General features: G+C 44.0%; 1 protein-coding gene across 1 annotated transcript; it reads right to left on the bottom strand.

Annotated features, from left to right (window-relative positions):
* Nucleotides 1-270: 270 nt before the first annotated feature.
* Spata31g1 (SPATA31 subfamily G member 1) lies at nt 271-4354 on the bottom strand. Its single transcript, XM_070009300.1, has 2 exons — nt 4105-4354; nt 271-3748 (listed from the first exon to the last, which is right to left on the bottom strand). The coding sequence occupies exons 1-2, from the start codon at nt 4336-4338 to the stop codon at nt 416-418; spliced, it is 3567 nt and encodes a 1188-aa protein (XP_069865401.1). The 5' UTR covers nt 4339-4354; the 3' UTR covers nt 271-415.
* Nucleotides 4355-13076: the final 8722 nt, after the last annotated feature.

Below are 13076 nucleotides of genomic sequence, written 5' to 3'. Positions count from 1 at the left end.
ATCCTGTCAGTAACCATGTGAAAAAGCACTGGAGATGGATGAGCTAACTCAGAGAAAAAAGAACAGGTTTGAGAAGAAATGGTCAGAAAGATATTGGAGGATTTGTGGATCAAATGGATGAAGAAGGGGGATCGTATCCAGGACTAAGAATAGCTGTCTAGACCCAGACTAGATGTTCAGAGTGGACATTTTTCTGTTACTTGGTATGAAGTCTTTGCTTCTTAAGGGCAGCACTGAGCCTCACTTTGATCCTCAAGAGATATCGTTATAGCAGAAGCTAATAGGGAACTGATAGCCTAGTACCTAGACTCCAAAGAAGACACTGGTCTAGTTGTATTTGTCTGGTTCAGCTTCTTTATTAGGAATTTTTCTCCATTTCTTATCCCTCACCTGGTTTAGCTCAAATCATGTGATACTAGGTACTACTAGTCTTTAATCTACTGATTGGATTTGGGCTCGGGGGTCCACGTATACCCAGAAATTTGGCTAATACACTTTGGAAACCCCTGGTATGGGGAGCTTGGGATATGGAACTTGGGAGATGCTTTTCTGTGTGGGCCCAAGGACAATGCTTATAGTTCTCCATACCACCAGTTACCAAACCTACCTTCCGCTTATTCTGGGGATTTGCATCCTTGAGGACAAGATACTGAGTCAGGGCAGTGTGAGGAGAGCCCTGATCTCTGTGCTGAGACCTTTGGGAAAATCTGTTCTTAGGAGCCTCTGTTACCCTACAGGCTTGGGAAGAGTGACTCTTCCCTATGACTTTACGCAAGCCCCATCTTGCCTTCCCTCCTCCACATTCTCCTGCTTTAGGTTTTCTGAGAAACTCTGCCTTTTGGGCTAAAGATAGAGCTGAAACTTTGTCTGAGGCTGGACCCCCAGTGTTAGAGGACTCTCTCAGGCCTGGATTGTACTTATCAGCCTCTATGTGAACACTTGGCCCCTGAGCTGGGACTTGAGTCACCATCTTCCCTTTAATTCTTTTTTCTGAGACTCTTGCTTTACCCTGGTCAGGAGCCTGTAGCTGAAGTTGGGAAGAGTGGGAGTGAGGACAATGGGGGACTTCTACAGGCTCAAGTACTGTACTCTGAATTTTGGGGGGATGAGAACTTGAATAGTGCAGATTAAGACGCCTGATCTGTGGGTGATAGAAAGAGGATTCTGAAGAATCTGGAGTAGTGGAGCTCAGGGTAGGGAAGCTGCAAAATGGCTGATTTCGGCTAGAAGATTTGAAAGGGCTCTGGTGCAGGCTCTTTAGCCTGCACTCCAGTTCTCTACTCCATTGCCAGACATGGATCCCAGGGTGGGTGAGCACCTCTAGGACAGCCTCTCCCTGGGAGGATAGCGCCTTTGCCTTAGTTTCTGAGAATATCTTTCCTTTCCATACTTCAAGCTCAGTGGGCTCACTCTTCAGAGCTTTGGTTAGGGTTGGAGGCCAGGATATTGAACACAAGGTATTCAATAATGGGAGGCTGGGACCATGGGGGACCTCTCTTTCTTGCACAAGCTTACGGTCAGTGTGTAGCTTTAATGGAGTTGCTGACAGTGAGCTGGGGGCTTGTTGGTCAGTGGCCCAGCAGTTCTTTGTCTGCTTCACTGTGTCCCCTTCAGGTTTATAGTTGGACTGGTCTCCAAACGGCTCACTTATGTGGGACTTTGAAATAGAATTTGAGGGTTGGTTGGGAGACATAAGAACATGATAGTTTTCTCTCTGTTCCTTATCTTTCCCAACAGGCTCAGAGTCAGACCCAGCTCTTATGTGGCTGGCTCCATAGAGCTGTTGGAGTAAGCTGTGTGCTAGAAGCTCAGAGCCCCGGGAGTTTGTTCTTGTTTGTATATCCATATACTTAGCATTAGAATCAAACAGGATCACCATGGGGCTAACTCTGAGGGACTCTAATGCAAGAGCACATGGTAGGCTGAGTGCCTGAGATGGGGACTCAGAAGCCCAGGAATTCCTGGAATGCTTATTACCTTTCAATTTAGCTTCTATAAAGGGGGCTACAGGTGTTCTCTGGGTAGAGTCTGTGAAGTCATATACACAGAGGTTCTCTATCTGCTCCTTGGTCTTCCACAAAGCTTTGGACTCTGACAGGTCTTCCTGGGAACCTACTACTAGAAACTTCAACAGAGAGTCTGAAGGAAGGCTGGTAGATGAAACTGGTTCTACAGAGACCCAAACATTTTCTCTACTCTGTGTTCCCTTCTGTGAAGTTGCAGATACTGATGGGACACATGCAAGGCTAGTTTCATAGACACTTGTGTTGAGATCCAAGACTTGGGGTTCAAAGGTCCAGAGAGTTCCTGAGTTTTCTCTGCATTCCCACCAAAGGTCATCTCCAGATGGATCTTCTAGGAGACTCTTCTGGAGTTCTAACAGAGAGTCTAGAGGAAGGGTTGGGGCTGGTATTGGAGACATAGAAACCTGAGGGCTTTCTTGGTATTCTATGGTTTCCCAGAAGTCTTTAGAAGCAGAAAGTTCTCTAGAGTTAACTTTTTGGGATTCTGACAGATACACTGGGGATTGGCAAGAGATGGGCGTTAGGGGCTTAGAAACTTGGGGGCTCTCACTAGTTGGTCCCATGGTTCCCAGCTGAGCTTTGTAAACAGGAGGGCTAGTTCCTTGAGGTTCTGTCATGGCTACTATGGGTTGACAAGGAGCCAGGATTGGGGTCCCAAAGATCAGAGTTTTCTCTTTTTGCTCTGTGGTTTCCTGGATGGTCTTAGATATAGACATATTTTCTTTAGGATCGACTCTCTGAAATTCTGGTAGGGAAGCTGGGGTTGGACTGGGAGCTAGTATTGCTGGCTCAGAAATTTTTAGGTGCTCATTTTGCCCTATGGTCTTCCATGAGGCCTCAAACCTAGCCTGGGTTCCCAGAGGGATAGAGGGATACATCAGAGAAGCAGAAGGTGATCCTGGATTGTTTTGGTGCAAGCTAGGGTCCCATGGTATATTCCAGTAAGCCTCAAATGAAGATAAGGGTGTAGAGGGTATGATTCTTTGGAGTTTAGGCTCTAGGTGCAGGGCTTGATCCTCAGAGACCCAAGAAACCTCTTTCTGCTGTATAAGCCAGTGTATATCTGCCTCAGCACCAAATAGGACCCTCTTGGGGTCCATAGGTAAGGGCTTAAAATTATGTAGAGATAATGTTGGGGTAGATGGAGATGAAACTAGCTGAGAATTATGGGCCATTTCTTCCAGATCTTCCATAGTATGTGCTTCGTGGGTAGGAAACTGGGTTGGAGAGTGATAATAGGGAAGTGACAAGTTGTACTTAGGCAAGAAGGCAAGCTTGTTGAAGAAAACAGAAGGACAAATAGACAACTTCAGGGGAGATGGACCATCTGAGCTCAGGAAGATAGTTTCCAACGACTCACTATGCAGAGAGGGAAAACCGCAGAAGAGCTGGCTTTTCTGCTGCAGGTAGCTCCCTGCTGATGTCTTGTTCCTCACTGGGAAGTTGGTCAGAATCTGGATGGTAGGGTAGGATCTAAAAGGGCTTGAGGACTGTGTAGTTATTCGCTCTGGTGTCTCTGTGGCCTGGGGAAGGCTCTCAGAACCACAGGACAGCTGGGGTGGGATTGTGCTTTGCTTTCCATTGGGAACTTCTTTGGAAGGAGAACTTAGTTTCAATAGATTCAAAGATGATTCTTCCTCTCCTTCCCTCTCTTCCTCTTCCTCCTCTGATTTCTGCTTCCACAAATGATTAAGGAAAGCCAAATGGTACAAAAATGGTAGGCCCTGGAGAATAGAAAACACTACTATCAGGCATGAAGAGTTTTCAGAGACATATGGCATGTCACAAATTGCTCAGTTTCTGCTGTACATCTGGATTGAACAGTGATTTACCTGTTGTCATCAATCATTTAACCAGATCTTCAATCCAATGGTTACCCAGCCTTCATTTGGAGACCAGCCATTTCTTCACATAACTCTGTCTAGATACAGTGATCACTTACCTGGTTTCAAATCATATAGACACACAGCCTCAAAACTATAGCTTAGTCACCTATGTGGGGCCAGATCTATGCCAATGATCCCATACCTATAGTGTCCACATTTATCCAACTATACATTCATGCTCACTGGTCACCCACCTTGCCTTGAATCATATCTCCAGAGCACCAGGGCTGAAGCTGTTGCCACCTCCCAAGCTGCCACCATCTTCGGACCTGCCAAACAATGAACAAAAATAGTATCACCAGATCCCCTGGACTCTGAAGGCAAGTGTTGCTGCCACAGTGTCTGCAAGCCAGAATGTATGTCAGCTGGCCCCAGGGAAGTCCTATATCTCCTCCAGTCCCAAGCAGATCCTCCAGCAGCCATTCCATTTTCTTTACCCAGTGGCAGTTTATCCTGAGGTCATCACAGAACAAAGAACTCCCCTCCCCCACACAGACCCAGGCCTAATAGCCTATTCCTTGAATTTAGGGCCAAAAAAGTTGTCCTTTCTGATAACACATTTTGTACAGTGAAATCCATTGTCTTCATTTCTGAGGTCAAAACTATTCTTTAGCCATTATATTTTTTAGCCTTATAGCCTAGCATAGCCTTGAACTACCTGTATCTTATTTCTGCTATTTCCTACCTATGAAACCCCAACTACTTAATCTTTCAGTGCTTCACTTTTCTTATCTATAAAATAGTTGTCATATTACTTAACAGTGGAAACTTACTACATATAATTAGTTATATGATAAATAGTTATGTGGTTGTATATTATAAAATTAGTTGGGTACATACTATAAATTAGTTGAAAATAATTGGGTACACCTGCAATCCCAGCTATTTGGAGATAGAAGCTGATCTTGAGTTCAAGATATGCCAGCCTGGGCAAAGGTAGACATATCAAAAACAAAATGAAGGAGGGAGGGACTGGGGGAGAATGAGGGAAGGGAAGACACTGTATGAAAGGAAAGGTACTCGTTACCCGACTTACGTAATAGTAATCTCTCAGTACATCATCTTTAACAATAAAGTTAATGGAAAAAAAAAGGGCTGGGGTGAGCTCAAGTGATAGAGCACTTACTTAGCAAATGGGATGTCCTGGATTCAATCTCTACTCCCAAAACCAAAATATTATCACTTACCAAATAAAGTTGTTTTAAGGATTAAAAAATACATGAGCTTTTTGTAGGCTATATTAAAATTTTCCTTTTTCATATAAAGTCCAGCGTGTGGTCTTAAACTTTTTTTTCTTCGTGTGTGTGTGTGTGTGTGTGTGTGTGTGTGTGTGTGTGTGTGTGTGTGTGTGTGTGTGTGTGTGTGTGTGTGTTGGAGGGTATTGGGGTTTGAACTTAGGGCCTCACACTTGCTAGGCTCTAAAAGGGCCAAATTTATTACATAGCCCACATCCTAAACATTCATCTCATTCTTTTATCATTCTATCTGGTAAAATCTGAACTCTGTCTCTGCCTTACCTACCCTTTTTTTTTGGGGGGGGGGGTCTGGTCATGGGGCCTGAACTCGGCCTGGGCGCTGTCCCTCAGCTCTTCAGCTCAAGGCTAGCACTCTACCACTGAGCCACAGTGCCACTTCCGGCTTTTTTCTTTTTGCTTATGTGGTGCTGAGGAATTGAACCCAGGGCCTCATGCATGCAAGGCAAGCGCTCTACCACTGAGCCAACTTCCCAGCCCCTTACCTACCCTTTAGTAAGCAGCTTAGCCATACTGCTATGAACTGGGTGCTGGTGACTCATGCCTATAATCCCCACTACTTGAGAGGCTGAGGTAGGAAGGATGTCAGTTTGAGGTCAGCGCAGGCAAAAATGTTTGAGAGACCCCTTTCTCAACCAATAGCTAATCATAGTGGTATGTACCCATCATCCTGACTCAGTAGGAATTGTAAATGGGTGGATCCAGGTACATGCTGGGGCAGAAAGTGAGACCTTATCTGTAAAATAACCAGTGCACAAAGAGGGTGGTGGTAGAGGTTTGGCTCAGTGGTAGAGTGTCCACCTTACAAATGTAAGTCCTTGAGTTCAAACCCCAGTTACGCCCCCCCCCCCCCGCCACACACATATCACATATAAGTTGGTGCTACCATAAACTAATAGTCTATAATTATAGTGGTCAGCTTCCCCATCACTTGAAAGGCATTCATTCTTGCTGGGCGCTGGTGGCTCACATCTGTAATCCTAGCTACTCAGGAGGCTGAGATCTGAGGATCACGGTTCAAAGCCAGCCCTGGCAGGAAAGTCTGTGAAACTATCTCCAATAAACCACTAGAAAACTGGAAGTGGTGCTGTAGCTCAAATGATAGAGCACTCACCTTGAGTTGAAGAGCTGAGGGGACAGCACTCAGGCCCAGAGTTCAAGCGTCACAACTGACCCCCCCCAAAAAAAAAGCATTCATTCTTAAATTTAATAAGTGCACATTGTGTGTTAGGTACTACTAGGTTCTTGGGAAACATCAGTAATCAAAATAGACAAAGCTCCCTGCTCGTGGAGCTTACGTCATTTATTCTGTCTAAATTCATTCTACTTAGCAAACCCATCCTATTCAAAATCACTTTAAATCTTGTTGTCATAACTTAATTTCCTCTACCCCAGCAGTTGTGGAAGATCGCCACATCTCAGAGGAACTAGAGCTATCACATGGGACTTTTCATTATCAAAAACCATTGCAAACCTGGCGCTGGTGGATAACACCTGTAATCCTAGCTACTCAGGAAGCTGAGATCTGAGAATCAAGGTTCAGTGAGACTCTTATCACCAATTAAATACCAGAACCAGCCAGAAGTGGTCAAGTGGTAGAATGCTTTTATTGAGCAAAAAAGCTCAGGGACAGCACACAGGCCTTTAAGTTCAATCCTAGAACTGACAAACACACAAAACAAAAAAAATACACAATGTCACAGGGCTAGGGTATGGCTCAAGTTTGAGGCCCTGAGTTCAAACCCCATTACTGCCAAAAAAAAGAAAAGCAAGTAAACAAGCAAACATAAAATACCATTGTATATCTTCTTCCTTGTGCTAATTTATCATTTTTTAAAGTAGTTTTACCGAGGTGTTTCAGTTCAACCAACATGTCGGTTTATCCTTTTTTTTTTTTTGGCTGGTCCTAGGGCTTGAACTCAGTTTGTCCCTGAGCCTCTTTTACTTAAGTTGAGCACTTTGCCACTTGAGCCACAGTGCCACTTCTGGCTTTTTTGAGTAGTATATTGGAGATAAGAGTTTCACAGTTTCTTGCTTGGGCTGCCTTCCAACCATGATCCTCAGATCTCAGCCCCTTGAGTAGCTAGGATTACAGGCGTGAGCTTGAGTATAATACATCTTGATCAATGTCATCCTTTTATAGTTCTCTATCTCTCCCATCCTTTCTGCTATGGTTAGTGAAAAGTATTCCTCTGGGAAATCTTTGAGTCTCTCACGATGAGGTGCCCTTATCTGACATCTTCCATAGAGCATTTTTTTTCTACAAGCATCTTACATACAGCATCTTTTTTTCTCTCTCTTTCTTCCCAATTGGCTTTGAACTGGCAGTCCTTATTTTTATTGGCTCCCTCCCTCCCTCCCTCCCTCCCTTCCTTCCTTCCTTTCTTCCTTCCTTCCTTCCTTCCTTCCTCCCTCCCTCCCTCCCTCCCTTCTTTCCTTCCTTCCTTCCTTCCTTCCTTCCTTCCTTCCTTCCTTTTCTTCCTCCTCTCCCCTCTTCACCCCCCCTCAGTTCTTCAGCTCAAGGCGAGCACTCTACCACTTGAGCTACAGCGCCACTTCCGGTTTTCTGGTGGTTTATTGGAGATAGGAGTCTCACAGTCTCTCCTGCCCGGGCTGGCTTTGAACCACGATTCTCAGATCTCAGCCTCCTGAGTAGCTAGGATTACAGGCGTGAGCCACCAGTGCCCTGCTTGGTGGGGTTTTTTTTTTTGGTTGTAGTTTTGTTTTTGTTTTTGTCGGTCGTGGGGCCTGAACTCTGGGCCTGGGAGCTGTCCCTCAGCTCTTCAGCTGTAGACTAGTACCCTACCACTTGAGCCTCAGCCCCACTTCCAGCTTTTTCTGCTTATGTGGTGCTGAGGAATCGAACCCAGGGCCTCATGCAAGCAAGGCAAGCATTCTACCACTGAACCACCTTCCCAGCCCCGGTTGTAGTTTTTTGTACTAGCATTTGAGCTTAGGGCCTGGTGCTTGCTAGGCAGTTGCTCTACCACTTAAGCCATATTTTGTGCTTTAGTCACTTTCTACCCACCCTAGTCTTGTATTTTTTGCCTGGGGGCTGGCCTTGGACCATGATCCTTCTACCTACATCATATCTATGGTTACTGTTGAATATCAGTACGCCTTATCCCCCTCCCTCACTTCTAAAACTCTTAATCCTCCTGCTTTTGCTTGCTGAGTATTTGTATTTTTGTATTGTATTGCAGGTGCAAACCACCATTCCCAAGCTTTTTTTTCTTTTTCTTTAATATGGGTCTGTTATGTTTGAGGACAAGCTGGCCTCAACTTCTGGATTCAAGTGATCTTCTTGCCTCAGCCTTCTAAGTAGCTGAGACTACAAGTGCATGCCATCGGGTCCAGCTAAGATTTTCAAAGAAGAAAAAGGAAACATTTAATCCATTTTAAATATGTTTCAGAAAAAGAACACCAAGATTCATTAATCCAATGTAGAAACTTTATTATACGTATATAATGAATTCTTGCAACTTGCCTGAAAAGAGGAGAATGAGAATTAGGTCCCAGCCTCTCATTCTTTTCTTGTCTTTCAGCAGCAATACAGAGCGAAGAGGAGCAATGGGGGAGCATTTTACAGGTAAGTCCAGCCTGTTCAGTTCAGCGCTGTCAAGGGATAACCTTAATTTCTCCTTTCCAGGAGGATATCAGCTATTAGAACCCATTTTTCTTAGCAAACAAAATTCTTGGTGAGGAGAAACTCAAGGGAAGAAATCAGAAACTAGAATCTCAGTCTCTGCCTTGCCCATCCCTAGTATTGAGAGATTACCAGTCTGTTTTGTTTTTGCCCACTAGGTGGCGGTGTAAGATGATGTGAATTTACTATCTGGAGTTAGAGTTGGGGACTTGAACACTAGTTCCTGGCAGTGGGTCATGTCCTTTAATCCATCTTGCCATTCTTTCGGTTAGAGGATTGAGTCCATCACCACTTAGTGTTATTATTATTAAAAATACTTAGTATTTCCTGCCATTTTGCTGGGTTTCAGTGTTCAATTCTTTCCTATTCATCATTTATTTGCTTGTCTATTCATCTGATGGTATTTATTTTTCTCCCTACTTGTCATAGTTATGTTTATCTTGTCTCTGTATAGAAATTCTTGGAGTGTTTTCTGTAATGCTTATTTAGTATCATATATTGCTTTTGTTTTTATCATGAAAAATTTTTATTTATTCCTCAGCTATGAATGACAACTTTGGGCTGGGTAGATTAATCTAAATTGGCAGTCATTTACTTTCAGTGCTTCAAATACCATCATTTTGTAGGACAAAGAAAACAGATTCTGTTGGGGGTGTGGGTACTACCAAGATGTGGTTGAATTAATGAAGGTGAAAGAGGATGAATATAATACAAATAGATTGTCAGCAAGTATGAAAACAGAGCAAGCCAGGTGCTGGTGGCTCACACCTATAATCCCAGCTACTCAGGAAGCTGAGATCTCAGGTTTATGGTTCAAAACCATCCTGGGCAGGGAAGTCTATGAGACTCTTGTCTATAATTAGCCACCAAAAAGATCCAGAAGTGTAGCTGTGGCTCAAATAGCAGAGTATTATGCTTGAGTGGAGGAAAGCTAAGGGATAGTTCCTAGGCTCTGAACTCAAGCCACCAGTACCCATATTTTTTTTAAAAAGACATTTCAAAAAATTTTTTATTTGTATATTTATTACTTTTGGTGGTCCTGGGGTTTGAACTTGTTTTACTTAGCTGGGATTCTACCACTTAGGCCACCCAGAACCCCTGCCAGCGTTGCTGTTTGTTAGTTGTTTTTGTAGACTGACCTTGAACTACAACCCTCTGGATCTCAGCTTCTTGAGAAGCTAGAATTACCAGTATCCAGGTTAAAAAGGGAATCTAAAAATACTTCATATTATGTTGTAGAATGTTCTGTTTTCAAAATGAGTTTTTAATCATGATAGGATTGGATCTATTAAATGCAGTTTCTGTTTCCACTGAAATGTGTTTTTCCCCTTTCAGTCTATTGATATATCACGTGGATACAATATATCAATTCATTCCTTGGAGGCTGAGTATTTAACAAGCCTCAGGCTCAGGTGCTGTGAGTCAGTCTTGGTCAAGGAGGGTAGGACCTCTGGCATACAAGCCTTCAGAGTGCCTCAGTGGCCTGTAATGATGCCTCCATCAGGTGAGCCATAAATCCTCACTTCCTAAGAGCAACTCAGGTGGAGACCACTACTAAGCCTCCAGAGTGTGCTTCTACAGAGTGTTCCAGATCACCACCATGTGTCTCTGCCAGGTGTCTTGAGCAGCCACCTCTGGCACCTATGCACCATTGAGCTGCTTTCAGTGCGCAAACACAGACACCCCAATTTCAGGCACTTAAGCAGTAGGTTCCCAGGCTTTGAGCACTCAAACTGCACTGTTGATGTCCTAGGCTTCCAGTTTCCAAGCTGCGAGTCTGGGGCCTGTCAGATAGTTTCCTTCTTCTCAACCATCTCTTATGACCATCTTACATCTAGACTGTGAAAATTGTTTCAAGATTCCTTGAGCCTTAATTAGTCCTGTTTTTAGGCTCCCCAGTAAAACTCAGTCTCCAATAATAGGTAGTCTGTCAAGATGGCATCTTAACTATTGCCTTCCCAGATTGGGGAAGCTGATAGAATGCCTTTCTTCACCAACAATTTCTCTATAGTAATTGCTGTCTCATCCATCCCCATACTGGGATTAAGCCTGATTGAATTGGTAATCTGTTACCAGGGCTATTTTACCTTGAGTCTTCAGTGTCCCCATCTTCTCCTAAGGACCTAGGCACAGGCCTGGAACTCTCCTCACTGCTTTTCTTTTGTTGGCTTGGTTTCTTTGTGGTTGCCTTCATGCAACCTCCTTCATGGTTCCTGATCCTCTCTCTTGAGATTCTAGTCTTTTCAGTTACCAGAATCTTCTTGTTCATGGAGTCAAAAGTAAATGCTTCCAATTGCCATTTTTCCGTACTTCCCTTTCCTTCCCTTCCCTTCTTAGCTAGTCTTAATTACTTCCTTTTGTCTCCTTTCTCAGGGTTAACTTTGCTCTTCTTTTTCGTGTGCATGCATGCTGATCCTGGGGCTTGAACCAAAGGCCTGGGCACTGTCCCTGTTCCTGAGCTCTTTTTTGCTCAAGGCCAGAACCTTACCACTTCAGCCACAGCTCCACTTCTGTTTTTTGTTTTTTTAGTGGTTAATTGGATATAAATCTCCTAGACTTTCCTCCTGGGCTGGCTTCAAAACATGATCTTCAGATCTTAGCCTCCTGAGTAGCTAGGATTATAGGTGTGAGCTACTGACACCAGGCTTATTTTCTAGTTGTTGTTTTTAGATAAAAATTGTTTATTTGAGATGCTTCCTTTTTCTTGCATTTCTTGCATTTTCTTCCAATGTAGGCAGTTACAAATATACTTCTTATGTTGCATTCCACAAATTTGGTATGTTTTATTTACATCTTCATTCACATCTAAATATTTTGTAATTTTGTGATTTTTTTTGACCCATTGGTTATTTAGCAATGTTTCCTTTAGTTTTCATGTGTTGGTGCATTTCTTTTTTATTTTTGTTAGTCTTGGGCTTGAACTCAAGGCCTGGGCACTGTCCCTGAGCTTCTTTTGTTCAAGGCTAGCACTCTACCACAGAGTCACTTCTGTTTTTTTCTGTTTATGTGATACTGAGGAATTGAACCCAGGGCTCCACGGATGCTAGACAAGCATTTTACCACTAAGCCTGGTGTATTTCTTAAACTATTTCTAATTTCATTTCATGGTGGTCAGAGAACATTTCGTGATTTCAGTCCCTGTTCATTAATAATTGTTTTAGACCCTAATATTTGGTTAGCTTGAGAATATTCCATGTTGGTTTGGTGTGTGTGTGTGTGCCAGTTCTGGGGCTTAAACTCAGGGGCTGGGCACTGTTCCTGAGCTTTTGTGCTCTACTTTCCACTTATTCTTGTAATACCCCTGTTTTGACACTAGGAGGGACAGCCTCCTGAAAAAAGTACCTCAGGTAAAAGGTTGAGGATGAATGCTTTAGTGTCTCTATCCTAGGTTGAAAGGTGAGGCAGGAAGGTCACTGTGAAGCCAGTGCCCACCTCTGTGTGAAGCCAGGTCCAGCTGAAGGCAGCAGTCTTCATGGCAATGGGGACACAGAGTTCAGGAGACTATGGTGGTTGTGGCCATTTCCAGACATGCGGCTGTCATGCTGGGAGAAAAGTCAGCCCCAGGAGGACAGCCAGGCCGACAGCCCACAGACAGGCATTCCTGCAACCACAGGGCTCCTCTTTAACCAGACTCACAGAAAAGGATGAGGGCACACTGTGTATTGTCACTCAGGCTCTGAAGGCCAGGCTTGTTACAGCAGGGACAGACAGGCCAGATAGTATGACAGAATCCTAGCGGAAAAAAATGAAATTCAAGAAAACTAGCAACTAGGTTCTAGAAACTAGTCCCATGCCTTCCAAGGAGTCATGTCCTCAGCCAGGCCCTGACAGCAATGGGCCTAGGACTCCAAGAACTTCTACCTTTTTTGCTGTTCAAGCTTTATCTTTGGGAGTATATCTCCTACTAGAGGTGCTGGTCCTGGGGCAGGAACTGAAGGATATTTTCCTGCTCTGGCTGGCTTCAAACCTTGATCCTCAGACTTCAACCTCTTGAGGAGCTAGGATTATAAGTATGAGCCACTGGTGGAGCCTGGCTCCAAATGATTTCTTCCAATAGCTGAGTGGAGTGTTTTTTGTTGTGGTTTGGGTATGTGTTATGGAATTCCTAGGAGACTTGAGCTTCGAAAAGGTGAGAGTCCATTTCAGCTTATATTGGGGGCCTGCTTGCCTTCTCAGAGGTGGCCAGGATCCTGAAGAGAAGTTGACAGAGGCACTACGTACCTGCCCCCATCCCAGGTCATTGCTCCTGCTCAGATGCCATATTTTT

Source organism: Dipodomys merriami, unplaced genomic scaffold (genome assembly GCF_024711535.1).
Source record: "Dipodomys merriami isolate MVZ:Mamm:240054 unplaced genomic scaffold, mDipMer1.0.p SCAF_11, whole genome shotgun sequence".
NCBI lineage: Eukaryota > Metazoa > Chordata > Mammalia > Rodentia > Heteromyidae > Dipodomys > Dipodomys merriami.
The sequence above is the reverse complement of the archived record's forward strand: the minus strand, read 5'-3'. Positions and strand labels throughout refer to the sequence as shown.

Bases quoted from the DNA above. Each gene is read 5' to 3' on its own strand.
- Spata31g1 (XM_070009300.1), bottom strand. From the start codon at position 4,338: ATGGAATGGCTGCTGGAGGATCTGCTTGGGACTGGAGGAGATATAGGA. The intron at 3,749-4,104 runs GTGGGTGACCAG...TCTATTCTCCAG, and splicing joins GAGATATGATTCAAGGCAAG to GGCCTACCATTTTTGTACCA.